The sequence below is a fragment of the Ascidia mentula genome, chromosome 2 (genome assembly GCF_947561715.1).
Source record: "Ascidia mentula chromosome 2, kaAscMent1.1, whole genome shotgun sequence".
In the NCBI taxonomy this organism is placed as follows: domain Eukaryota; kingdom Metazoa; phylum Chordata; class Ascidiacea; order Phlebobranchia; family Ascidiidae; genus Ascidia; species Ascidia mentula.
Window position 1 is genome coordinate 10,655,873 of NC_138567.1, and position 27,845 is coordinate 10,683,717.

Genomic DNA, 27,845 nt, shown 5'->3' on the forward strand with positions numbered 1-27,845 from the left:
TGTATTTGGCGATGCGACGAAAAGAAAAAAAACAGAGATCACGTTGCGCCCGAAGTTCCGCCGCCTGCAAAATAATCATTATTTTGGTGTGACCGAAACATACGCAGTTACATAGAGATTTTACCGCTAAAAAGTAAGGTTGCGTCAGTAATCATGAACTAGTTATCATATCTTCCACTAATATTGCGCAATGCTTTAAAATACATATGCAAAATAATTTGTTTTGGCTGTTGTCAGCACGCGGTAAGTTACCAACCAACGTACAAAAACAAACCATCGGTTTCGCCTGCAGAATCGCTCGGCTTGTTAAACCACTGATGCAACTTGATTTCCGCCATCATGTAGCGCTTATTCAGATCAAAGCACATGATCTTTGAAAGCAAATCCTTCAGCACTGGGTTGAATGACTTTGCCTGACTACTTGGAATATGCAGCGGTTCCATTTGGTCTTTTATCAATGTTTTAATGGTGGAATCTCGATAAGGCATGGATGAACACGCCATTATGTAAAGAATCACGCCGAGACTCCACATGTCGGCTATCTTGCCCACGTAGGGAATGCCCTGGAGAAGTTCGGGAGCCGCATATGCCGCGCTGCCACAGTAGGTTTTGCTCAGTTCATTGGGTTTAATTTCGCGAGCAAATCCAAAGTCAGCGATCTTAATTGAGTTACTCTTGTTCAGTAGGACGTTTTCGCATTTGAGATCACGGTGCACTATGTCATGCGCGTGCATGTACTCCACACCAGAGCACATTTCGCGAAAGAATCGACGAGACTCGTCGTCCTTCGTCGGACCTCGCAGGCGAATGTACTGCAGCAAATCGCCGTGTCCGCCCCATTCCAAGGTGAAATATAAACGACCGGAAATCTGGAACAGCTCGTAAAGGCGAATCAGATTCGGGTGCTTTACCTTTTTCATTACCTCGATTTCACGAGGCAGAAACTTTTCGAGGAAGTCTTTTGGGGCGGTTTTTTTGTTGATGATCTTTAGGGCTACCTTAAGTGGTGTCTTCTCACCATTTTTTACCCACGTAGCGTGTTTGACTTTAGAATAGGTGCCCTCGCCGAGGTCTCCCAGCAGTGTGTAACCCTTCTTCTGCAAAAGCGCACTATCATCTCCAGAGAAAAGGGCTTTTAATTTACCCATCACAAGCCCTCTTGTTTGAAGGTTCCCTTTGCCACATTTCTGTGTCGAATGTACCTCTATGTCATGACCAAACATACGCTTGGATTAAAGGCTGTTACGTCATTGTTGGTTCGTAGTGATTGCATAATGCACAATTGTCACACCAAACAATGGATTTCTGACAAGGCAATTTTCTCAACACATAAATTACATAGGACTAGGCTTTAGTTTAGGGCCAACCAGACTCCGTAGAAATGAAAAGGTGTCTATATCAAACACCCGCAATCTCCTAGCGCCCGTTTTGCACGGAAAAAGAATGTCTGTTTTGGCGGACTCGGTATTTCTGCGCACTGCTGGATACCTGTTGGGCGACCGCATCAACAGTGGTTCATTTTCCACTATCCACTGCGCACTTCGGGTGAGCGACGCTGGTGTAGTTGCCGTGAAGATTATTGATTTGAAAAACTGCAGCTCCTGCTTCAAAAACCGTTTTCTTCCGCGCGAACTTGAAAACGTCCAAACCCTTGATCACCCAAACATTGTCAAGGTACTTCGTTGGCTCGTAAAATCGGTTGTACAACACAATGTACGGTTTACCAAATACTGAACTAGAATATATCCTACAAGTTTCTTGAAACCAATCTTTCATAAATCTTTCATCAAAAAAACAAATATTAACAAGAAAGTCAAATTGAAAACGTTTTGAATTACGTTTAAAGAAAAACTAACTATGAAAGGTCACCGGTAAAAGTCAAACTAGTATCATTGCTATTCAAAGAGCATTGACTTGTATATGCAGTACGAATTACTCGTAATCAATGAAAGATGTGGCACTGCTGACATATATTGATGCAAAACATTTCAAAAAATGGCCATGTTAGAGAAATTTGGCCAGAAAAAACTGAATTCTGGGAATGCATAACTTTTAACGTATGGAATCACTTTTCCTTAATGTCCCTTTCGTATTTCAGGTTTACAAGGTAGCAAAAAATGAAGCAAAAGTATACATAGTAATGGAGTACGCCCAGACAAACCTTAGGCGGCAAATAGAGCTGCGCTCCCACATACCAGAGGATCAGGCTCGCAACTGGTTTCGGCAGTTAGCGTCAGCGCTTTACTACTTGCACAAGCGCGGGGTGGCTCACCGCGACATTAAAATAGAAAATGTTCTCGTGGACTCGCGCGGTCAGATCAAATTATGCGACTTCGGCTTTTCGAAAGCTATGGACGTGGCCACTGGCAGCAGACAAGTCAATAGTACCACGTTTTGCGGTTCCCTCGCCTATTGCGCCCCTGAAATATTGCAAAGAACGCCGTACAACCCCTGGAAGACGGACGTGTGGTCCTTGGGGGTGGTGCTGTATAAAATGGTTGTAGGTGGAATGCCGTTTGGCGAAGGAAACGATCTTGGCAGCGTTCGCAGGATTTCCAGGGCCCAAGCAAAAGTCTTGGAGTTTCCCTCCTTTCCGCGGACTTCGAACGAGTGCCAAGAACTCATTAGGTCCCTTCTTACTGTGGAGTCGGACCGAAGGATTACACTGTATGATATTTCTCGATCAAAGTGGATGAACAGCAGCACGATAAAATGCTCGACAATTACCAGGCAGAGTCGAGCTCCACCTGCTGAAATAACAAAACGAAAGATTGGAAGAACTTTTCATGCCGGATCACCTTTTGCTGAAATGTGTCATGTAGATTCAAAGGCACCAGCAGTAGCCACTCCATCTGTATTATCGCGATTGCGTATGAGCATGCCCACCATGACTTTTCAAAACAAGCGCCACCAGAATTTTTAATAAAAATAGCAAACGAAACGGCTGTAGCTATTATTTTTACTTGTATAACATATTGACAACTTGCCTTGCAGATCAACAAATCAATCTGTTTGTGTTTCTATGTCTGAAATGAAAAAATATTAAACTTGCATAGAAATCAAACATGTTTGTTTGGGTTCAAAGTTTACCCACGTGTTTTGTGTTGTGAAAGTTGAAAACACAGATGTAGATCGAGCAACAAATTTGATGATGATCTGCAACAACAAGCATTATAGACGGAATTTTAATTATTAAATGCTTTAGTTCATTCAAAAGCAATGAAGTAAGAACTAACATAAGCTGTTTTAATTTTCTTAATTTAAAGTAAGTTGTTCTCATCGCCAAAAAGTGCTGTAAAATATAAACAAACATTACCATTGATGCTTTCGGGTTAGTGATAAGCAACTGTTAAGTAAACAAAATGGACGTGATTCATTTATACAAGGCAAAGACTGTTATAATAATAATTGTTTTCTGCGTGTAGTTAACATATGTTTATTGAAACTTTGCAGACTCAATGTGGAAGGCCTGCTTGTGTACTTTCCTTATGAATTTATTTATCCAGAGCAGTACTCTTATATGATAGAACTTAAAAGGACTCTGGATGCCAAAGGTCATGGAGTATTGGAAATGCCTTCCGGAACAGGAAAGACTGCCACTCTGTTATCACTTATTGTTGCTTATCACCTGGTGATTACTTTATATATTAGTTCAATATACATCATTCTGGGCCATTGTTCATTTGATGAAATTTATAAATAAGTTAAATCCCACTAGTTTTCAGGGCATACGGCTTTCAAAGTTAGTGTATGTAACATTGTTACATGACATGTTTGTGCAAATTCCACTCCAAAATGTTCAGTAAACCATTTTAAAATCCAAAATCATGCTTGAATTTTACTCTACGGAAGAACTATTAAATTTGTAAATGGAATTTCAATTCAATCTAATGAAACTGTTCTTATCAAAGGAATATCCCCAGACGGTAAGCAAGCTACTTTATTGTTCGAGAACTGTTCCTGAACTTGAAAAAGTGCTTGAAGAGCTCCAGAGACTGATGGAATATTACACAAAAGAAGTTGGTGAAATGCCCAAAATTCTCGCTTTGGCTTTGAGTGCCAGGTAGTTTGTGATTTTTATTAACCATGACATAGAAGCAGTTACTTTTTTGTTTATTTCAGGGCAATAAATTTTAAATGTTGTATAATTATATATATCTGTGAAATCTTTCATTTATTTGGTTCATTGATATATAATTTTAATCAACTTTTGTTGCAGGAAAAATTTGTGCATTAACTCAGAAGTAAAAACAGCTGGTATTGGAAAAGAGGTTGACAGCAAATGCCACGCTCTCACAGCTTCGCACATCAGAATAAAAAGTAGACATGACCCTAATGTGCCTTTGTGTTCTTTTTATGAAGTAAGTACAATTACAAGGTGGATTTTAAATCCGTGTTTACCTAAATTTTGTTGTTGAAATGTAGTTTGATATGCTGCTTTCTACTTGTGATTACTATTCAGCAAAATATAAGAGTATATATTCCTTATGATGCTGTATGACAAAATTTCATTATTTTTAATGATTAACAAACTTTTCGGAATACACTGACCATAACAAATATACATGTTCTATTTGAATTGCAAGAAACATTCACCTATATGTACTAAAACAATATGTTTTCATAGTCAACCAGTGTATATGTAAGTTAAAACATTCGGCTGCATTGCTGTAAATCAGATATTCCAATACCCATATACACAGAAAAAAAACATTTTATACTCCTTAAGTAAACAAAAATGAGGCCAATGGTAAGTTACATATTTGCATGGTTATCCGTAAATGTAAATTTATATGCAACTATGATTTTCAGTAAATCGAATGTTGATTTACATGGGTTATCTCCTTGTTGTTTCATGTTTAGGAGTTTGATGCTGGTGGGCGAGAGGAGACATTGCCTGCTGGTGTGTACAACCTTGACGACCTGCGCAGGTATGGAAGAATAAAAAGGTGGTGTCCCTATTTCCTTGCCAGATACAGTGTAAGTAGAGTCCCATAGGGTTAACTGCAGTTGCATTGGGTTACTTTTAAATGCAGCATTTCTGTATTTCAGATAATGCATGCCAACATTGTAGTGTATAGTTACCATTATTTACTGGATCCCAAAATAGCAGATCTGGTTTCAAAAGAATTGTCCAAAAATGCAGTTGTGGTATTTGATGAAGCCCACAACATAGGTTGGTATTGGAAAGTTGTTTGTGATGACTGTCTTAAGAATGGCTTATTTTGTATTATTGATTTAGACAATGTCTGCATTGAATCTATGAGCGTGACAATTGGTCGCAGAACATTGGACCGGTGTTCGCAGAACATTGATGCACTACAAAACCACCTTCAAAAGTACAGTTTTTCCTGTATAAAAAGCACTGATTTGATTATTCCTACAAAACCTCCATCAGGGTTCCCAACCTATTTGCACTATGGACTGGTTTAAGTAATATTTTCACTTTTTTACGAATGGGTCTTTAAGGTGTGGCAATGTAACATCATTAAATAGGAAAATGTCCCCATAAATTGCCATTCTTTATCTTGGAAAAATCGGGTGTCACTCTATATAGTCAAAGTCAAACAGGCTGTCACTCTATATAGTCAAACTTTTGCTACAGAGTCCGCGAATCTGATCAGGAGAAATTGCGCAATGAGTACAAACGCCTGGTAGAGGGTCTTCGAGAAGCAAACCTTGCCCGTGAGACTGATGTTATATTGTCCAACCCTGTTATCCCGGATGAAATTTTACAAGGTGAAATAACTCTACTTGCATGTAGACATTGGATGCAAAATTTTGCCAACTTGAGATAAATCTATGTTTTTTAATTTTGTAAACAGAGGCTGTTCCTGGTAACATTAGGAATGCTGAACACTTCGTTGCTTTTATGAGGCGATTTGTTGAGTATTTGAAGTCAAGGCTGCGAGTTCGACATGTTGTTTCCGAAACCCCTGTTTCCTTTCTGCGTGACATTTATGATCAAGTTTGCATTGACCGAAAACCATTGAGGCATGAAAAACAATGAACAGTTATATTTCTATGCCCACTCCTAATAGATATTTTGTGTTTGCAGATTTTGTTCTGAGAGGCTTCGTTCTTTATTGCGCACTTTGGAGTTGGCAAGCATGGCTGACTTTTCACCTTTGGTTCTAATCGCCAACTTTGCTACACTAGTGAGCACGTACAACAAAGGTGCACTATTTTTAAACAAGGTCATACTATAATAACACTTATATTGTTTAGGGTTTGTAATTTTAATAGAACCATTTGACGATAAAACTCCAACAATCTTGAATCCAATCATGCATTTCAGGTTTACTATAATGTTATATCAGATCACAATTTATTGTGTAAATATACGGCTTTATTTTTGACAGCTGCATGGATGCCTCAATTGCTATCAAACCTGTGTTTTCAAGATTTCAAAGTGTTATTATCACTTCCGGGGTAATTGTGTCAACTCTTCGCTATGTTTGTTGTATTTATAGCGATGATATTTCATTCTAGACACTATCTCCTCTTGACATGTATCCAAGAATTTTGGATTTTCAACCAGTCACCATGGCAACCTTTACCATGACCTTATCGAGACAGTGTCTCTGTCCAATGGTAGCGAATCATCATAGTGGAAGTTACTCACTTAATCATTGGTTGCACCTGTGATGCAGGTTATCACCAGAGGTAACGACCAAGTGGCCATCAGTTCAAGGTTCGAAAGCCGTGAAGACGTGGCAGTGATTCGAAACTATGGCAATCTTTTGATTGAAATGTCCAGAATCGTACCTGATGGTATTGTGTGTTTCTTTGTTTCCTATTCCTATATGGTAAGATAGTGGTAGGTGCTAATATCCATTCTATGGTAAATAATGAAATTTGATGTATAAAGGAGAACACAGTAGCAAGTTGGTATGAGCAAGGGATATTGGAGAATGTCCAGAAGAATAAGTTACTTTTTATTGAGACACAGGATGCAGCAGAGACCAGCATGGCCTTGGACAAGTACCAGGAGGTACAAAGTTGGACTGATTTTTTTTTAACTGCTAACATGTTTGTTTGTGAAGGCTTGTGAAAATGGAAGGGGTGCAGTACTTTTGTCTGTAGCCAGGGGGAAAGTATCTGAAGGAATCGATTTTAGTAAGTTTTAATATATAAAATAGAAACCTGGTATGAGTGACGGTAGAATTAATATTGTGAAAAACTTGTTGCTGCATAAACTGATTAACTTGCTTGTCAAAAAATGGTAAAAGTTTAAAATTTTCTAGTGGAACAATTAACTGTGGGTGTAGTGAAGTGAACAAAGATATCATAATTACGTTCTTCACGTATTGTTTGGAGAAACCAGTCGTGGGATTTGTACCAACGCCCTACTGACAAAAATGATCCTGCTTTCAATGCTTTATTGATACTCCAAAGATTAAGCCTTGTCGCGTGCTTAAAAATGTCACGTTTTTGTTGAAACAGCGCACCACATGGGAAGAGCTGTCATCATGTTTGGCATTCCTTACGTTTACACGCAGAGCCGAATTCTCAAAGCCCGTCTCGAGTACTTGCGGGACAATTTTCAAATACGCGAAGCCGATTTTCTTACCTTCGACGCCATGCGTCATGCCGCACAATGTGTTGGTCGCGTAATACGTGGAAAAACGGACTATGGTATCATGGTGTTCGCAGACAAAGTAAGCTAACAACAAAACAATATGGTAAAAATGTGAGTTAACGTGACCAATAAGTAATTGTTGACGTTTACGGATAAATCAGGCACGGTCACTATTAACAAACAACGTATGTCTTACATTAGTGAAATATTTTAGAGGTTTGCTAGAAGCGACAAAAAGAGCAAATTACCTCGATGGATTCAAGAGCATTTGTCCGACGCTGTCCTCAATCTGTCGACAGACGAGGCCGTTCATATCTCCAAACGATTTCTACGTTTAATGGCTCAACCCTTTTCGAGGGTACAATGAAAAGAAACTATCTAAAATATACAGTTATATTGGAGTTCACTTTTGCATTGCAGGAAGACCAACTTGGACTGTCGTTATTAACCCTTGAACAATTGCAATCGGAGGAGTTTCGAGAAAGAATAAGACAAATTGCTCACCAAGTTTAGTTTGAATTGGATTTGTTGCAAAATCTGGGCAGTGCGATGTGTTCGTTGTGTTCACAAAATACTTCAGTTGGTGCCAAAAGTTCCAGTTGTCGTCTTACATCTCGCAATATATAGCAAAATACTGTTTATTTCTTCATCTGTGTTATATGCATTTTTACATGAAGATCTACACAGTAGAATAAGTTAGTTTAGCATTCACTGAAATGTCACGTATGAGACAGTTACATCGTAAATTTGAGATTTAATTTTGTCAACAATCCGCACATAGACTTCCTGCGCGAGCGTTTCCCGGACGATGGTTTTTGTTTACCTTTGGGTACTGATGAAGTTTGTAGCCTAAGTAAGCTTACTGTCCGGCACCCAAACCAGTTCAACCTTCTATACTTATTATGTCAAACTCACTTGTAAGTTACATGTTAAAGGATCCCCTATGGAAAAGTAATTACCCCCTGTCAAAATATTCCTGTGGTACGCTGTTTCTTTACAGTGCTCACTATGATGGTGTTGCAAGTCCTAAAGCATTTTGTCGATAGTGAAGTGGAAATATGCACTTGCTGGAAAAATAAACGAAATAAGTCATCTTAATATGCTCTAATTGCCTTACTCTGTAATTTAAACCGCGCCAAAAGTATTTGCTGACTCTACACGAGGGATCCGCAAATGGTTCGCGAAAAATGTGAATAACAAGGAAGTTTTCTGGGCGGGTGTTGACAGCATTGACCAAGCGCCGTGATCGGGATTCGTGCCCAGACTCGTAATAACCAGGGTTCAAATCCCGGTGTGGTAAAAAAAGGAAGTTTTCTTGTGCATCAGAAGTACTATGGGTGTATTTCTGATCATCGTGTACATTAAGTTGTCACGCAATAATTTGCTCTTGCTGCTCTGCACCAATGGTGCCAACCATATAGTATAGAGTAGACAACCACGACTTATTAAAATGCAGCAACTCATGCGTGACCGCTGAGGTGAGGTTGAACGACTCGTCGATTCTCAATTTAGGAGTTGACAAGGCGCTACTTCGCTCGGATGCAATGCTGTCGCACAAAGCAGCCAAGTTGTTGTTGGCCACAAGAAATGTGGGGTATCATGAGTGGTATGGAGCGTGTTCGTTACAAGAGACGGCAAGTGGGACTTTTATAAGACTGCTTTCGCAAGACACAAAACTTAAGCCACATTCTTTAACCGATCCTGCCAACTTTTGCAAACTTAACAACTACATGGCAAAGGAAAATATCCCGACAAACCATACTGCAGATGATGTAGGATTAATGTATACCATACCAGGAAAAGATTACCAGAGGTTGGTGGCAAAAGATTACAATACTGGGGCTTTTACCGTCCAGTTTCAGGAACAGGCTAAAAGCCTAAATGAAGCAAGCCTCGTAATACGTGAACCAGGTGTGGAACTTGTTAGCTACTTAAGAAATGCCGATTATTCTGCCCCTGTTAACCGTTATTTGATTCATGGTGCACAAGGGTCTGGTAAAACAACATTATTGGCATATGGCACACATTACTGCATGAACGAGGGTTGGCTTGTGGTGCCTAATTATAACCTTTGGAGATGGACGGTTTATAATGCAAGATTTAGACGGACCCAAGCACAGGAAATACTGCCATCCACCTGGAACAAAGAAAGAATAAATGTTCCCCATAGAGCGGTAACTTGGCTTAATATTTTTAAGGATATTAATGGATCTATGCTAAATGATATCAAAACAACAGTGAAATATACTTGGTCCAAACATGAGTCATCAGATGTGGGAACTACCTTTTCTGCTCTTGTGGATTATGGACAAGCCCGTTTAGGTGTTGCCACAGATGTCATTGGTGCTATTATGAAAGAAGTTCGACTGCAGGATGAAAGTACAATGCCAAGGACATTGGTATTGGTGGATGGAGTGAATTACCTCTTTGAAAAAACAAAACTTTCACTGAAACACAAGAATAAATTACACATGCATGAACTGTCATATGGGCATAACTTACTGAAATTAATTAGCAGTACATGGTCAAACGGCGCAGTCATTGCTGCTTTTCACTCACAAAATCTGGTGAAGATGGCCAAGAAAAATTATGTGCTGCCAGGCAGTCATCCTTATGACTTGCTGGGACAAAAGGGATTTGATTGGCTGGACCCCCATATACCAATACATGTGGACAAATTGACAAATGAGGAGGTCATGTCCCAACTTGCCTATTATAAAGACAAGAAGTGGATAACAGGAAACTGTTTATCAGAGGCTGGAGAAGCAGAGGTATTGCAACTCTGCTACAATAACCCAGCAGACCTAGCTCAAATATGTCTCAGTGCTTTTTAAGGATGTGTTGGTTTTATTGCCCCATTAGGCCTGTTGGTTTATCAAGTTTTTGGCCCACAGTTTGTTATTTAAAAAATGACAATTGAATCATTTGCTTCATCACTTTTGTGAAAATAACATTGCTTTTGTTTAGGTGGCTCATTTGTAGAAACATTTGTCAACAAAATGTAATGTATTGTTGTGTTTTACATTGAGAGAAAAACAGTAACAGACATGACCACAGATACTTCCAGCCGAAAGCTGGAAAAGTCCCCGAGCGGCCTACGGATGATTCCAGTGTCAGATACATTTGCTTGCCCATTTGCTTTGCCTGAGCCTATGTGGGTTTCAGACAAAGAGGCAAGTAGTATCATTGCTAAAAACATTATACTTTTAAACTTATTGTTTGTTTGTTGCAGTGTCTTATCTGTGGATCTTGCAGTAGAACGTTTGATTTTTTCAACCGCAAGGTACTGTGGTTTTTATTATTGATTAATTTTTTCATGCTAGCATTTGTTGGCATAAAACACACAATACACTCCTCTGTATAACTCTTAAACTTCACAGTAAAATGTGATGAATTATTAACAGCACCACTGCCGGAGATGTGGAAAATGCTTTTGTGATCGATGTTGTCACCATGTTTTGCCACTGAAAAGAATGTATTTTGTTGATCCCGTCCGACAGTGTTATGAATGTGCTGTTATTTCAAAAGCAGAGGTGGATTTCTATGATAAATGCCTGAAGACTCTAATGACAGGTTGTGGATACAGTGTTACATAATTCAAAAAAGATAACATGCTTTTAATTGGGTGCAGAATGTGACTTTATTGTTGCTGATGAAAATAACAGCAAGAAGTTTGGAACCATTCGGTGTTCATTATCAACTGACAATCGGTGGGTTTTTAAACTTTTCGTAGGAACATTGCTTTAAAAATATTATTTACATGCAGTCAGCTTCTTCATCATCATACAAGAAAAAGCACATCGACAGATGAGTCTCCAGTGACCGTTACTCTATCAAAAATTGTATGGGTGAACTTCAGGACAACTTCGGACGAAGGCAAAATGCTGTTGTATTTTTCAAAGCCTCCTCTCAATTTGAACTTATATTTCAGGTGGCCCTAAAATTACCAAATCGGTTGAAATAAAGTTTAAAGACGATGATGACAGTGTAATTATTCACCACCAGACATATGAATCAGTTGACAAAACAGCCAACGCTCCGTGGCTCTCGTCATTTCGACAGGTATGTCGATAATGTTATTTTTTACTATAGTTCGGTAAAGAAGTGTGGCGGTAGTTTGCTGATTTATAAGTTTTTACAGGCAATGAAGTTCCTATTTGAAGCAAGAGGAGATGATGAAAGCTTGGCCTAAACCTACTTTCCACATACTTTATCATATTATTATCAGATCACTTCTTGTACAAGTCCATATATTGATAAATATTAAACCCAAACATACAAAATCTCAATGGACAATAACTGCAGTTAAATGAAATATCTGTGCAGAAGCAAATTGGAGATTAATTGTGCAATAAATACTGTGACTAAATGTTTTTAATTTTTTTTTGTGCCTTTTTATTATTTCAGTTCACACTATTTTGCATAAAAACAATGGACAACAAAGAAATTACCTAATACCAGTTAGTCTGAATTGCAAACCATTGTTTTATGATTGTGGATAACAATAAGCCTTACGACATTTTACTTTATGACGTTTTTACTCAAATCATATTGCTGCAATTGATGTGTGAATATTTCAAGGTTGTACTATTGTAATTAAAATCACATATAATCAAAAAAAGTGTGTTGTATAGGTTGCGATTTCAACCATCTTCTTTTGCACAATTTAAAAAAGTTATAGTGGTACCGCTTATACTTAAGAGGAGTATTTTGCATTTTTCTTATTTTCAGCCTGTCTTTAGCCTTCCTTTTATGAAGCAAGTTTATGCTTTGTGGTGGTAACGGCAGTTGGCAAACAGTAGCATGATCTAATGGTGTATCATTCACTTTCTTTTCAGTTGGTAGTTGTGAATTGTTAAATTGAGATGTTTGCAGTATATTACCATCACTTACATGACTGCTTGAAATATTGCTGTTGTGCAAAAGTATGGAAGTCAGGTTGGACCGATTAACAACAGTGCCAAGATCTGTGTTATTTCCATCTGTTATGTCATGGGTCAAGAAACTGTCACTGGTGTTTAAGCTATAACCAGGCAATTTTGCTAGCATGTCATGGAGTTCCAGGTTTAAGGTTTCTTGATCGCCATCAAAAGATCTGTTTTGGTCCAAACTGTTATTGGCATTCAAACTTTCACCAAACAGCTTATGCAGAGATGATGGCAATTTTAAAGTTGTTGTTTCTTTAATTTCTTTTTTGACATTCTCAGCGATGTTTGCTGGCAAAGTTTGAAGGGTCACGTTGTATTGTCCAAGGTGTTCAGCGATTTCACTGTACCTAGATAAGAGAAAACACTTAGTCATGCTGTAACTTATTGCAAGAAATCTGCCTCACCATTCTTCTATTTTGTCCAATAGATTTTTTACATGTTGTCTGATGTTACTGCATATGCCAATCAACAACATGTGGAGTGATATAAAATGTTCAATCTTCAACTGCGCCATTGAATGACTAAAAATCAATCCACAATGTTACTTTGTATGTACAACAAATGTCAGTTTAACTCACCTTACACATTCCATACAATTTTTGTAGGACTCAAGTAGGATGAGATATCCCTTTGCCAAAACCTCAGAAAATATTGTCAAAGTGGTTGCTGCTATACATGCACTGTATAAAGAAACAGTTAATGAGCTTTAATCAATATATAGGCTGGCACTAATGTGGTTTGTTAATTTACAAAAGCTTACGTGTCATGGTCATTAAGAACCCTTTTTGCTCTTTTTGACAGCTTCAACGAAACGAACTTTCGTGTGTTTCGTTCCAATTTCTTTATGGCATGAAAAAACTTTTCCGAGCGCTGGGCACAACTGTGCTTGTAGGCTACTTGTACCAAAACACCAAGGTGGTATGCAAACCCTTGTTGGTTGGAAATTGATCCACACACATCTTTAAGTATTTCCTTCTCAGTTCTTAGCGGCGACATCAATCAATTAAACTTCACACCAACCGCAAAAATCTTTCCAGTGTCAACACTGTTTTCCATACAGATACATTATTCACACGTGTCTTCTCGGTGTACCGTATCAGATAAATGACATAACTATGAGGTACAATGTCAACAAACTTAAAATATGTTTAGTTGACAGCTTTTTGAGTTTAAAGTGATCGGTTTAAATAAAATTAATAGCAATTTGTGTATTAACTACCGCCAACTGCTTTATGATTTCAGTAGTGTTTTAATGATTACGTTTGGTTAGTGTGCATTAATAATAAAGTAAAAACTTGCTACTGTACCTAATATATTTTTTCAGTTAAACATGTTGGTTTCAAAACAGGGGAATGTTGCTCCTCATAATACTTGAATCAACAGTGCCGACCCATTTTAGCGCATATTTTAGGCCCCTTTAATTAACCCTTGGGTGAAATAAGTTCCTTCACTTTGCATTTCTTGTGAAATAATCCTACGTTGTCGCTACTCAATGCAAATAAGGTTGGTAGAGTGTCGGTGTGAATATGGTGCATTAGGCTAGCCTTGCAGAGTAACAATCGCTGCTCTTAATACTCGCTCATATGCGAACCATAGCCAACATGCGACCAATTTAATACTTAGTACAAACGTTTGAATTTAATCCATGCAACTTTACAGTGGTAAAACAGTAATCCGCGAGATGGCGCACATGTTCTGTATTCAGCATTTCGTGGGAGACGCAGCGTTTTTCAAAAAACGCCAGACGCTGTTGTGCAAATAGCTCCTTGTAACAGCGTTACACAAGAGCGCGTTTAAAAGGCGACAAGCTGTTAAAGGTTTTCGGGGACCGCAGCGCCCTACATTGTTATCGTTGATATAGGGTTGAGAAAAGTTGGCTTACTTCTCTACATTCGGAATCGAACAAGTAACGCGCGTTTACTATAGATCGCGCAAGGTCGAAAACGTATTTACGTTCATTCCTCATGATACGTTCATAGCGTTTACTTTTGTATCTCGGAGAAAGCAAGTTGTGGCATGTAGTTTAAGTAGAGGCAAGTTTGTGATTATCCACAAATGTTTCATATTGTTGTTGAATTGTAATAAATAACACGTTTTTAGTGAGACATTTGGTAGTGTTGTCAAATGTGGTGATAAACTTGCTGGTGCCCTGCTACAAATTTTGTGGACGTATATCGACCAAATGGATTACAACATTCAGCCATCATCCCCTTCATCCACATCTTCGTCAACTGCATCGTCTTCCTCTTCCCCTTCATATCGTGGAGATGGACTTCCGACTCTCAAGTCACTTAGTGATGATGAACTTAGGAGAGAAGGAGTGGACCGGGTTATTCAGAGGTTGAGGCATGCTGAAAATGAGCATAAAAAGTTGCTAATCGAACGCAGCCGTTCAATGAAAGATGTCAATCGCAAACTACAGGTTAAAAAATTATACATTGTTCTTTTTAAGTCACTGTTAAGTCACACAACAAAAACATAGGTATGTAAGTGTGTAGTAAGTATGGTAGCTGCACTCAGCCTTGCAGAAATATATGCTTACATGCTGCTGTTTTTGTGTTCAAGGTCCACCTTTTAGAAGTACGTGGTGTTAGAGAAGTCAACCAGAAGCTTATGCAGGACAAAGAAATCTTGCTTCAGGAAAAAGAAGAACTGTCTGGAATATGTTGCTTCTTGGATGATGACAGAGAGAAGGCCAAAAAAGTGGCAAGAGAATGGCAAATGTTTGGCCGTTATGCCACAGGAGTGTTGCAAAAAGAACTGGCCAATTGTCACACTAAAATCAAAGAGCTTGAGCAGAGACAATTGAGCTTAATGCATGAAAACCGCAATCTTAAAGAACTTTGCATAATGCTTGATCAGGAACATGCTGGTAGCAGGAACTCTGTTAATAGTCATGATGGCCTGCCAGGCCCTCCAAGTGCACTTCTAACTGTTGCTGGCACCAGAGACTCTGGAGATGGAAGTAGCAATGGTTCTACTACAAGCACATGCAGCCCCGATCACAGACAAACAGTGGGTGTTGCTTCTAAAGACAACCTTTATTCTCCTGGTGAGTTGCATGTTTGAGTAAGGTGTGTATATGTACAAGCTGGTTGCTATATAAGTAGATGTAATTTGAATATGAAATAAGTAGTCTGGAAAACATATTAGGCACACAAAATTAACACGCTACAGTGTGGGAAACTACGTGGTATAATGTTCTCAAGCATGTTTGGTTTGGCTGGTTATCTCTACATTGGAATGTTAGGTCTTTTGCTTTGCACTGGTTTATTGACTCCGCATATTTGTATATGGCTTATTCCTGTTTGAGGATGATATGAAGTGGCCTAAAGGTCCATGCACCTTACTTACAATCCTGTTTAGCTTTCAAACAAACTGTTATCTGTTTTTGTTGCAACAGCAAACTTTTACATCTATTTGCCCGAAGCAGATTCAACACAAATTTATACTGCACAAACATTATAGTTATATACAGTATTCTTGAAAATGCTTTTCGTTTAAGTTGTGCGTCTACTTGGATCTTATTTTCTTCCACTGTTGCTTGATTAACAACAAACACTCATTGATTCCAGTCTCTGCTGCCCACACAAACTTGGCTATGACTCACACTTCTAAAAATACCAGTTGAGGTTTTTTTGGCTCTTTTGTTGAGGTCTGTAGGTCAATTGAGAAGTATTTGTAATCTGGTCGTAGTAGTACTTTTAGATGGGCTCAATATCAACAATTTAAACATAAATTTAAAAATATTCGGAATTTCGTTTTGAATTGTGTAGATATTTTTTTAATTTTGTTGTCAATTTAGTTTTGCCAGAATGGTTTAACTATGTGTCAAGTATAATGTTAAAAGTCATGTTTCGTTTTTTCTATGGGTAGAATTTATTTGAAAATCAACATCAAAGGGTTGACAGATATCAACCACATCTGCCCTTTTATCCACAAGCACAGTGGAAAGGCCAAAGATCGCGCAGTGCGCACGGAAAATTAGCGAGCTGCCACTTGCTTATAAACACCACAATCTGTTTGCGCCATAAACATAGGGGCAGCAAGTAAGCCAGGTGTACAGGGCAAGTCGCATTCGCTTTTAAACGGTTTCCTCGGCACGCATCAGCGACTGTGCGGCCGAACATACGTGCTTGTGTGATAAACATGATGCGATCCGAACAGTAGCCAAGATCATTAGACAGCAGCACAGCGGTAGTTTCCAGTATTATCACCCGATACCGGTTGCATGTGTGTCTCATTACACACCCGTGTCTGACATCAATAATGCATAGACACGGTGAGGTGGACCTATGTACACGTTGACGCGTTTTTGCCCTTTAGGTTGAGTTTGTCTGCCGTAAGGGTGTTTTCTCCGCCGCTAACCACAGCGCCTGCTCGATTTCTGTTTCGTTTTTGCCTCGCGACGCAACCTTCTAAGCGGTATAGCGTACAACTGCGATCCCTACGACCCAGGTCTTACGATAACATTTGCTCAGGGAGTGACGTTTATATTTTTGATTAGAAGATTTCTTACGGCACATCGCAGCACGGATTGCTACTAATTACCGAGACAAAACAACAAAGTTAAAAAGGGAAGTCCCGTAAGCAGCGAATTAACTCACTGAAACAACATGTCATTTCTTTTACTACAACGACTCTTTTCAACTAAACTTCGTGTAAGCGCTTAAAACCACCGAGTTGTCGGCTTTTGTGGAGTCGGTACGTTTCCGCCCAAGTGCTCGGGAAAGGTTTTTATCGGCTTGTCGGCGACCACTCGATCACCCAGAGAGTCGGTTTTGTTGTTTCGGCGGGCGCTCAGATGTTGTGATTTGAAAACCCTCCTTCGCCCATTTGTGCCGTGTTCTCGACACCCAACTATCGCCTTCTTCTAACCGTTCCTACTTGGATGGTTGACGTTGTTTTGTTTTTCTTTGTTGGGAATAGTGCGAACTGCGTGTAATATTGTCCCTTGGAGCGGTTGCCGTCGCCAAAACCGCCGACATGTTTGGTTTGCATTTCCTATCAATAGACCGAGCAATACACTTCCCCACCCCGTTCTCCTTACTAAAGCGGCGTACGGCAAACCGTTTATGAAATGTATAGGCGTAGATGGGCAGGAATAAATTTGACTTGCGAACCGTGTCCCTCTGTGGCATTAAAATACTTGTACATTTCCCCAAAATACTGCATTCAAACACCAGCAATACCATTTAACATTTCAACCCAAAACAATGCCGTTTTGTAAACAGCTTGAATAGTTTCGTCACAGAGACTTGCAGGAAAAAAGCTGTATGTCACCGTAAAATCACTTAGCGCGCTGCAAATCGATTCCGACAGCCCAAGTCAAGGTTTCCGGGTTCCAGAACTGGCAGCTTGTAAAAAAGTTTTTGTCCTTGGCCGGCCTCCCACCGTTTATCGATCTCTTATGTTGTGACGGTCGCTCCCCATGCTTCCTTACCACGTATGGCATTTACGAACGTCGACCGTTTTCTTAGATGTTGTTTCGGACTGGCCTTTCTTCATAGTTTATGCCTAAAGGTCCATTGACTATTTTTCTTTGTAGTGGGTTCTGAAATGCTTTTCTCGTACAAATGTTCTATGATAACAAATGTAATGTTGCTGTTGCTGCCAGGCATTTTGTATTTTAATAGTCTGTTCTTCTGGCATAAAAACGTAACTTGTTTTCACCGACGTTTCGCCTGCTATCCAGCTAGGCTTCCTCAGGGCAGACTGTTAAAATAAAAAATGTTCTGTGATTCCGTGACAACTTACAAGTCACAAACCTTATTGGATATGTGCAACCTAATGCGCAAATTTTCAAATATTGCACTATATCTTAGTGGCTCGGCGAAACTTAAATAATTTTTAGAGCTATAACCAGTAACATTAGTCTTTAAATACGTTTTCTATTTTTTGTATTAATGCCCGGTTACTTGCACATTTCGGCCCCCTTAACAACCTAAGTTAATCCTAATCTTTCGTGCAACGAATTAGGGTATTTTAGATTGATCCAGCGTCTTTTAACCTATTGATCGTAGCCTCCATTAACGGCCGCAGCCTTATAACATCTATGTCCGCCAGTCTACGAACGTTGACCTGAACATCGATCGTTTTAAACCGTTTGAGCCAAATTGCTTTTTTTACTCACGTTGATTTTGCGTCTTGATTTTGTTCCAGATCCATCCCACGGAGAAAGCTACCTGCGCTACCTTGAACATAAAGTCCGTCATCTGGAGGAGGAATCTAAGGGAAGGGTGAAAAGGGTGGGTCGTCTATCTTCTTCTTATTTCATTTACGAGATATAGAAACACTTTAATAATTGACAGTGGTAATTGTTAGCGTTTTTGCAAATATTTTTGCATTTATTTTATTTTATTCAAAACTATTTCCCTTTTTGCCCCAACCTACACTTTTGTGAAATAAAATCCTATTTAAATGGTAAATTTTCGCGAAACTGCTGTGAAACCTCTGTTTTTAAACATAAACGGCATTTTACTTTCATAGATAACCGTCCCCCCTCCAACCTCAATCCCCAACCCCCCGCCTCCAACGACCGATGGGATCGGATCTCCTGGGAAGTTGGAAAGGAAGTTCTTTTCCTCCTCCGTCCTCCCGACGTCATCAACTGCGTCAGCGGCGATGAGCGCCAAACCTCTCCCCGGAAGAGTCCCCTCCTTGGTGAGACTTCTTGTGTGCGAGGAGCGTTACGAGCAGCACCCTGTACATTTATTGTCAGCTTGTGGCTATAGTTGTGCCTCGAGCTTTTGCAAGGGATAAACATGGCTTATGAGTAATAATACGTTAGGCCCAACCAACCATCTGGCTACCAACACATTTAGTACGCACCACATTTTTGGCATACGCTCCTTAACATTGACGTTACTTTCGTTCAGCAAGAATGGCTGGCGAAAGTGATGTAATCTGTGTGTATCACTTGACTGCATTGGTTGGTTGTCCCGTCGCTGACCGGTAAAACATTAAGCTCACGAGAGTTTACAATAAACGTAAGAACAGAACGTAAACTGCTCAAATCGAAACCTCCACGCCGCCAATGTCGTCGCCGGTCGCAATAAGTATTATCGATTGGGACAGAACGATTGCGCGTCGCGGACAAGCGCAATCTCCTTTCGCATTGATTTTTGCAAAATGCGTCATTTTGACCTCAGCGTTGCTGTCTGTGTTTCCAGCGCCACTGCAGGCTTCGCTTCGCCGAATGTTTGTTTGAACTTTTGGTCGTAAATTATATGGTTGGTGAGAGAGTTATGCCCATTGGCTGAACCGCACTCACAAAATAATATATTGGTGTCAGGCCCTACAAACTTTTGTGATAGGTCGGTGTTGAAAATCATGACGTTTTAGTCCTTGCTCGGAGCAGAATGCAGCCTCTGTCGGCATTCATCCTTTTATCTAGGCTTAGCGACTCTGAGCTTTGTAGCTACCGGTCGTGGGATTTTTGTGACCTCTAGACATTTGGCTTTGGTTTCAACGTAGTTTTCCTGAAAGTGTGTGGCAGTTACACAAAATGGTTCGGGCGTCCGACCGTCCACAACGCAAAAGCTGCGAAAAATTAAATTATCTTGGTTAAAGGGACTACCCGCTTTTGATTTGTGGCATATGCTCGGTTCAGCTCGTATAAACTCGCGCCAACTGTGGTTCACCTGCAGATGTCGGCGTAGGCTCCGAAATTAATTATTGAACTCATCGGGAGGCTTTCGGGTGCGGGTATTTCAACCCCCTATGTTTGAACGCGTCAGTTTCTATTAAAATCGCATTACGTTAGGGGCAGTTGCAGCACCGTAATATATAGTGTAACTGTACACGTCTAAGCACACGGCTTGGCGGGGGCGCGCACAGAAGCATCGTAGTAAACTTTGAGCAGCAGGCGATGCGCTCCGTTGAGTGGGCCACGGTTCGTTTCAACTTTTGTAACGCTCAATCGGTTTTGCTCGCCCGCGCTTGCGAGGCACTTTTCCCGATGAAAGATAAACCGTGAAGTTGGCGATCGTAATCCTGTTGCTAAATTCTGTGGATACGGATGTTGGGCGTCGTCTTCCCACGACTGCCGAGTAGTATTCCACTTATGCATTAAGATATATTTTTATGACGATGGCAGTGATCTCTCCGTCGCCTGACACATCGTGGTGAATGACGTAACAGAAAGTGTTTGTTTTGTTACGCATGATAACAGCTTAAATCTAAAGCCGTTTGGCACCTCTGTGTGCGTTTGTGTGGGTTTTTACGGCTTACAATAATTTACCGTTTTCTAATTTGGACTCATTCAACCTCCTTTTGCGGAAGGGCAGCGATAACTTGATTGCTTCCACGGTTGGTAGGACATGCAGGATGATTTAATATAGATTTAGGATTTATTACACTGCCCTGATGTGGTGTGTCACATTCACGACACTTTATTAACGCGTGTTGCAATGTCACATGACTATTTATTGATGTCCGTCAGCAGCTGCGCGTAAATATGACGGTGGCAGGCGGGGAAAACAGTGCGTCGCCGCTTATTGGTCAAAATCCTATTACGTCAAGTAGAGCTGTGACGAGCCAAATCACGTGGTCAGTCCCGGTGAATTGATTGACCTCGATCTGATATGCGCCCCAATTCGCTAATCCGTTTGTTCTTGGCCTTTTGTTTGTTTTGTTGTTCCGGTACGTACAACAAAATACTGTTGCGCCGTTGGGCGGTCAGTTTTGGATACAAAAGTCGTTTCCAGTCCACTAATTGACCAGGTGTGAAGTCCAGTTTTCAACGTCAAATTGCATCCCTAGGATTTTTTGCCATGCTAAATATAACACTTTAGTGCAGATGTTTCCATGAATTTGGAATATCAAGTTCACACTGAGGCCATCATTTAGAAAATCGTTTTCGGGCTGAAAATCCGTATCGGCTTTGTGCAAAGCCCCCTTTAAAAACGACTGCCTTTGTATGGTCGGAAGACAGAAAGCTCGTAAGTGGTGCGGGTTATACGACAGGCGGTCTGCCGTTTCGTGTTTTCCTCAAAACAACCACACCAGCAGCGCGCTACGCTCGAGTGAGCTAGCTAATTCCGCGCTCATATGAACTTGCGTCTATCTCTACGTGCAATCGATACACCTAGCAAAGCGGGGCTCCGCATTCGCGGTCACTTGGCAAACAGATAGACCGCTCACCAACGCTCGTCAAGGCAACCCCTCCTCACCCGCTTGGCTTGGCTTTCAACGTTCTATTCGCTGTGGGGCACTAATGCGAGCGTTTCCATTCGGGGTTTATTTGCTCGCGATTTGGAAAGTGACATAGGTGCGTTTGTCTTGCTCGTCTTGTGGTTATGTTTCGCGGTAAAGCACAAATGTGTTTATGGTTTCCAACTTCCCCGAAAGCAATAGGACCTCCCAACTTGTTATTGCCAGCCTTTTCCTTGGTAAATGATTTAGTTCAAAAGCTAATGGTGTACTGGGCAACGCTGTTGCATATTGATACCATATTTTAAATATAGCTAAAAAATAAAAGGGATATTTTCTGTTGTTAAAATGCGTGAACAATGAAATAGTTGCCACCCTTGTATCTTGATCACTGCAAAGATTTCACCGTTGCAATTTTGACATTAACAGACGCCGTGGTCATGTGACTCGTTTTCAGGGCATGTGTATGTAGCGAAATGGCGTGAATAAAAATACTGTTTTTCAGCAGTTGCAAATGCTAAATATATAAGTACATATGAGTGTGGCATGACAATACAACAACTGTTTTCTGTTGGGTCTCCACAACAACATCAAAAGCAAAACATCCGATCCATTGCTCTCCTTGTATGGACTTGGCTTCTGACTGAGTGCACCACTTAAGCACCCAAATGCACGCACGAGGTTGCAACCTATCGATTGCATTGTTTGCACACTACCAATGCCGCACCCCAAAAGGCGCCGTCCGTCAGTCCCCGTTGCCGAAATTAGACTTGTTCCCTAACTGCACAATCGATCGTTTTCAGTGAGCATAATCCCTATTTTGCTCTTCAAACTTCACCGCCGCTTTAAAATGAACTTCCGAACACTAAGGCTTAATTGCTTTATGCTCGACGTTAGAACAAGGCTGTAAAATTGCGTGTTTCGACCCTGGTTGATCTCTCCGCTTCGAATTGATATACAGCGTAGAATTGGATTTGAATGTCCCGATCAATTAAAACGAAGTACTGTTAGCGGCAGGCTCTATTTGGTGTTCATATTGATTGCTTTGTTGACGTCCCAGTTGGCTCTTGCTACATTGCCGGTTGTTAGTTGCGCAGTTTGTGGTTTCTTAACGCTACGTTTTGGGCCGGCTTGCAAAATGCTTCACTTGGTTTCGCAATCTTAACATGTTTGTTCGACTGGCGATTTTACTGCAAAATATACAGCACTAAAGCATTGTTATTCGTTTCATATCTAGTAAACGTGTAAGGTGCTAAAAGTAAAAAAAATCTCACAACTCAATGCCACATGACTGGAGAAGAATCATGTAAAACCAAGCGCAGCAACTGCATTCGACCGAATAGATTCCATCTCACAGTTGTCTGTCCTTGTTCTGATCCGTCATCTGCGCTCTCCCTCATGGGACGTGCGGGGTCATAACAAGGACATGATACTTGATTCTGAGTCGGCGTGAAATCGAACCCATAACGTTTCGGAAATTGCTTGTAATTGCATTGTACTTACGAGGTTTTGAACGCCCTCGTTTCCGAAAATGGACAAAGAGTAGTTGGTTTGTTCTTTGACCTTCATATAATGTTTATTCAACCGTAACGTAATGTTTTACATTGCCTGTACTTGGCATTGCTGAAGGATTTGTTTTTAGATGTCATCAATGTCAAACCACACAAAAATCGTAGATTTCTGCCTGTGAATCATCAACACTATTACACTCTTTAATAATTTATCAAACATAATGGCTTGGATTAAAAGAAATAATAGTAAGTTGTTTTCAAATATGGCACCGTAAATTCATGACAGTTTTGTTGGCTATCATGTCTTCTCTTTAAACGGCCTATAACTAACAGTCGTAAACCGTCGATAAATGGTTTCAGCTGCTTTGCAGTGACAGGGACAGAAGGTTGACAGCAGGTCGAAGTACGCTTAGAGACTTGCTATTGTTTCCTGTTTCGCTTTAATCGCTTCCTCACTTGACGATTCGCATTGTTTGAAATGTCCCGCCGCCTCTTCTGTTCGAGAGTGTGTTCAAATACCCGGGCGCGTGCTGTTGGTTTGTCTTGTTTAAACGAACACTTGCTCAATATATATTGCCATAGGTTTCGTATTTAAATTAGTCGAGTGCGACGTTGGTGTGCTTTCAGAATAGCGTGTGTGTTCACCTAATATGGACACACATTATTTTTTTTCATAATGTTACACTATTCCGTTGTTATTTTAATGTGTTTATGTTATGTTACCCAACTTCAACTTCCCTGCCATGGCAGAGAAATCGAAAAAGTTTAAACAGCCTTTTCGAATATTCAAAAATAAACAAAGCTTGTAGCGCAATTCAGTCCAATCCATCCGTTATAAAAGTCCATCGATCTGTAACATCATCGTGATAATAATTGGCTTCAAAATTAAAACATCCACCTAAGGACCACCGCCGCGCATACTTTGCAATAAGTCTCCGGTCATTACCAAGTGCGCCATCACCCGCAGAGCCCACCCATCACTTCGCAGGAGCCACCTACGAAATTGCTCGTCTATTGCTATTCGAGCCCCACAACTCCCAATTCGAGTGTCACGCGCCACTTTTCAAGGCAATTTGTGCCGTGTCGTTTTACAAATTGCACAGGCTCCTTGGTAACTTGATAATGCGGCCCTTTCTCTATTGCGCCACCAGTACATGATGGAACCACAAACCAAACAATAACGACCGTTGGTGTGAATTGGGAAACCCTCTACTACCGATCGTTTGTGTATTTTGTTACTAAACAGACGAGGCGAGGCCGTATTTGTTTCAGTGTTATAATAATAGGTTAATTGAGCAGAGGTGGGTGGTGGTGGAATTACCAAACCTTTGTTGCACAATATTGCGTAACCTAATCCAAAAAAAACAAGTAAACTTTCGCCAAAACCTTGTTGTATTTTCCTCGTATTTTTAAATGTTTTTCTTCGCTTTGTTCTAGAATCATCTTTCCGGCAGCGAGAGCAACATGTCTTCCAATTCCATGTCGCCCCAAAAACCCGAAGCTATCGTTTACGCAATGAAGGTAAGTTCCTTGGACTGAAGGTTGCTTTAATCCCTTTGAAGGATGACTGATTATTTCACTCAAGCGGTTTGACACAAACACCTTTGGCTTAGGGGTTTAAACGGTTGAGTAACACTAATCAAAGGAACCCATTATTTTTTTAAAAGGGGATTTGTAGTTCAACCCAATGTTGCTATTTTAACCGTACGTAGATCTGTTGTAAATGCAGGTTTATCAATCACACAATTAGTTTATTTTGAAGTTGACACAGAACGATTGTAAAACCCCTGTATTATTGACACAAAATCTTTTCCAATGGCTGGATGCTTTGTTTTCAAAATATGATTACATTCATTCTAGTTGCAAATCGTTGTAGAGCCATAATGCAACGATTGAGCTGCAAATTGTAGTGAACACTGTTTCAACCTATACAGTCTCATTAATGCATCATTGTACAGGTTTTAGAACTTCACGACCAACTGGACCAGGAAATGGGTAAGGGGGACTTTCCCTCAACCGACACAACCATCCTCGACGATAAGGAAAAAGCAATGGTGCGGGAAATGTGCAATGTAAGTGTACGCACTTTAAGTAGTTTATCGAAGTAGGTTAAAAACTTTACATTTTTATTTATTGCTTACCCAGCACCCGGCGGATTCGTTTGTATGACAAGTAAGTAACGGAACGTCGCTGTTTGAAAGCATCCTAATACTACACAGGGTTTTTTGTTGCCACTTACAATGTTTCACTGTTTGCAAGTCTGTAGCCAGCCTAGAGTCAAGATGAGTCAAATGGGTAGATGCAAGAAGTTGAGGTTTATTCAGTGGAAACAGGTATTAGAAAATAGATTAAAGCACTGTGAGTTAAACATTATCTCATATGTTCCTTTTGCAGACACTAGATTATAATAAATTAGATAAGTGTGACAAGGAAAGTTGAACGAAGGTCTTGGATAGCATCAACTTAAAAAAATATTTTGCCAGTGAAGTTGCAGCACACCACAGAGTTTTGCATGACTTTATCTGTCACAACATTTGCATGAATCATCACTCACCATTTGAAGCTTGTGGTTAGTTGATTGACAGGGTAATTGCAGTCAGTTGTGCAACATAATGGCCTCAAGGTTTTCAGGCAAAACAATTACTAAGATGCATTTGTTTTGAGGGAAGTTTATGTTCTACGCCAGTTGGAGTCGGATATGATTCAGTTTTATTTTTTCATCTAAATGTTGTTCTGGCGAGCAGTTACAAGCTGTGTGACTGTGGAATATCACATATGCTTTAAATTTTATTGTTGAATAGTAGTTAATGTAAAGTTTTTCTTCGCCATAGAACGTTTCAGTAATATGGGTACAATGAGGGTACTAATGGGTTGTCGTACAATTATTTGTAAAAGTCTTTTCTGCACAGTAAAAATATTTCTGATGTTAACACTCAACATGTCCTCATGTTCCAGGTTGTATGGAGAAAACTGGGGGACAAAGGAAAAGTAAAAATGGTGAATGGCAAAACCATGGTAACAAGGACAGCCAGTGTGAGCAATCTTTAAACTGCCAAGTTCAAGTTGTGATGTGTCTACAAAGATGGGTTCAAGCTTCCTTTTGGGTCGTCCATTAAACTACAACACCAACATTTGCATAATTGTTTTTTTAAGAAGAAATACATTGTAACAATGTCTACTGTTACTACTTTGGCGTCAAATCAACCACAAATTTTGGAAAAGCATTTGGGTGATTTGAGTTATTGCATTTTTTTTTATTTTTCTATGCAACTATTTTTGTTTTCAACCCCACCAAATGTCAACATTTTCTTGGTGTTTTTCAAAACAAATCCCCTATTTCATTTGAAGGTACTTTGCTGCATACAATGTAACAAGGACATATCATTTGGGCACTTCCAACATGATCCAAAAAAAATTCTTTAAAAACACTTCAAACACATGTTTTGTGTAAATTTCCATCTACACCCTAATACCCTGTTGTCTACTCTACAATAATTGCTTTTTTTACTTCACGACAACCTATTGCTAAATTTTATTGCACACAAAAAGGGTTTATGACATTCAACAAAGAAACCTTAAAATTGAAGCTCCGCTTAAACTGGCCCACACAATATTGATTTCAAGTGAAGGGTCACATGAGTGGTGTCATTTAGGCCAGCAATAAAACATGACAGGGTTTAATTGTGCAATGCCATTTAAATCTGGGGTCCTTTTTGTCAAGAACCTTTGAGCACCCTTCAAAACAGCTGGCAATGGTGTTGAGCAGCACAAAAGTGATTGCAACATATCGTGTTATTAAGCCACAGGGATTTGTTTAATGATTTTTGGAACAAAATTTTTTTATATATGTGCAAACTATCAACGTGGTGCTGCATATCAAAAACACACATGACACTCTCAAGGTGACTTTCAACCTAGCTGCATTTAATGGCTCAATATTACAGTTTGAAGATGGCCCTCTGCACTGAAGTGTGCTTAAAATGTGTATTGGCGTCATTCACTCTTGTTTAACAATCGCCAACTACTCATAGAAACTTTTTAAATGAGCTACTACACTTCTGAAGAGTCACCGCTACGTAGAATTTTAGATGCCTTTTGGGAATACGCATCATCTTATTTGAGACTCTGCTGTTCTTTGGGCATTTGCTGTTTTGTTTCTTCCAGTATTTGAGAGGTTTATTTTTGTACCCATGATTTCTTCCACATTTCAAACACTTGTGGTTGTTGGTGCCTGATTTACTGGCAAAAAAACGTTTTACTCATTAAGGTGTGCTTTTGTTCATATTACTCCCATTAAGTTCACATTTCCAACAGAATTGCAGGGATTTGTGAAACCACCAGTAAAGCAATGCTTTTGAAAGTTAACCATGTCTAATTCACCCAAATTGTACAAACACATGTTTGTTGCTTATTAAAGATTCTGTTTAATCTTCTGTTTTCATTGTATTTAATTCTATGGCTATTAGTTGCTGATACATTGTGAGATTTCCTTTTCCAGCACCACTTAAACTTGGACATGAGCATATTGCTGCTAGCAATTGGCTGCAACTGTTGCTTGTGGGAGATTGCCACCATCCATTATACTGCCCCATATATTTTGCGATGTACCAGTATTACAACTTTAGTGTGGCCGCCATTAAAACAGACATTCACCTTTGCCTAGTGATTGGT

General features: G+C 39.9%; 7 protein-coding genes across 8 annotated transcripts; 5 read left to right on the plus strand and 2 right to left on the minus strand.

Moving 5' to 3' along the window:
- Positions 1-248: 248 nt before the first annotated feature.
- LOC145890077 (testis-specific serine/threonine-protein kinase 2-like) lies at positions 249-1,151 on the minus strand. Its single transcript, XM_082981116.1, has one exon. The coding sequence runs from the start codon at positions 1,146-1,148 to the stop codon at positions 249-251; it is 900 nt and encodes a 299-aa protein (XP_082837242.1). The 5' UTR covers positions 1,149-1,151.
- Positions 1,152-1,366: 215 nt separating this feature from the next.
- LOC145890078 (testis-specific serine/threonine-protein kinase 6-like) lies at positions 1,367-2,923 on the plus strand. The gene is made up of 2 exons (XM_082981117.1): positions 1,367-1,674; positions 2,099-2,923. The coding sequence occupies exons 1-2, from the start codon at positions 1,444-1,446 to the stop codon at positions 2,921-2,923; spliced, it is 1,056 nt and encodes a 351-aa protein (XP_082837243.1). The 5' UTR covers positions 1,367-1,443.
- A 169-nt stretch (positions 2,924-3,092) lies between these two features.
- Positions 3,093-8,541, plus strand: LOC145890653 (general transcription and DNA repair factor IIH helicase subunit XPD-like). The gene is made up of 19 exons (XM_082981780.1): positions 3,093-3,224; positions 3,454-3,631; positions 3,912-4,063; positions 4,220-4,361; positions 4,864-4,980; positions 5,053-5,176; positions 5,243-5,339; positions 5,606-5,739; positions 5,826-5,994; positions 6,059-6,177; positions 6,229-6,298; positions 6,363-6,432; positions 6,493-6,594; positions 6,654-6,809; positions 6,872-6,994; positions 7,047-7,119; positions 7,447-7,661; positions 7,797-7,940; positions 8,003-8,541. Exons 1-19 carry the CDS (start codon positions 3,220-3,222, stop codon positions 8,093-8,095), a joined length of 2,283 nt encoding a protein of 760 aa, XP_082837906.1. The 5' UTR covers positions 3,093-3,219; the 3' UTR covers positions 8,096-8,541.
- A 548-nt stretch (positions 8,542-9,089) lies between these two features.
- LOC145888547 (small ribosomal subunit protein mS29-like) lies at positions 9,090-10,545 on the plus strand. The gene has a single exon (XM_082979321.1). It carries the CDS (start codon positions 9,127-9,129, stop codon positions 10,414-10,416), a length of 1,290 nt encoding a protein of 429 aa, XP_082835447.1. The 5' UTR covers positions 9,090-9,126; the 3' UTR covers positions 10,417-10,545.
- On the plus strand, positions 10,512-12,130 carry LOC145888549 (zinc finger FYVE domain-containing protein 21-like). Its single transcript, XM_082979323.1, has 7 exons — positions 10,512-10,755; positions 10,815-10,865; positions 10,987-11,155; positions 11,214-11,292; positions 11,349-11,458; positions 11,514-11,644; positions 11,724-12,130. The coding sequence occupies exons 1-7, from the start codon at positions 10,630-10,632 to the stop codon at positions 11,772-11,774; spliced, it is 717 nt and encodes a 238-aa protein (XP_082835449.1). The 5' UTR covers positions 10,512-10,629; the 3' UTR covers positions 11,775-12,130.
- Positions 12,131-12,177: 47 nt separating this feature from the next.
- Positions 12,178-13,559, minus strand: LOC145888548 (uncharacterized). The gene is made up of 4 exons (XM_082979322.1): positions 13,271-13,559; positions 13,089-13,190; positions 12,915-13,031; positions 12,178-12,857 (listed from the first exon to the last, which is right to left on the minus strand). Exons 1-4 carry the CDS (start codon positions 13,504-13,506, stop codon positions 12,185-12,187), a joined length of 1,128 nt encoding a protein of 375 aa, XP_082835448.1. The 5' UTR covers positions 13,507-13,559; the 3' UTR covers positions 12,178-12,184.
- A 1,056-nt stretch (positions 13,560-14,615) lies between these two features.
- Positions 14,616-27,831, plus strand: LOC145888942 (coiled-coil domain-containing protein 85C-like). 2 transcript variants are annotated; one of them, XM_082979813.1, is made up of 8 exons: positions 14,616-14,932; positions 15,076-15,562; positions 18,673-18,758; positions 19,000-19,173; positions 24,612-24,695; positions 25,133-25,246; positions 25,320-25,346; positions 26,130-27,831. In XM_082979813.1, the coding sequence occupies exons 1-7, from the start codon at positions 14,693-14,695 to the stop codon at positions 25,341-25,343; spliced, it is 1,209 nt and encodes a 402-aa protein (XP_082835939.1). In that variant the 5' UTR covers positions 14,616-14,692; the 3' UTR covers positions 25,344-25,346; positions 26,130-27,831. The 2 variants fall into 2 exon arrangements, with proteins under 2 accessions (XP_082835939.1, XP_082835938.1); XM_082979812.1 differs by lacking the exon at positions 25,320-25,346.
- Positions 27,832-27,845: the final 14 nt, after the last annotated feature.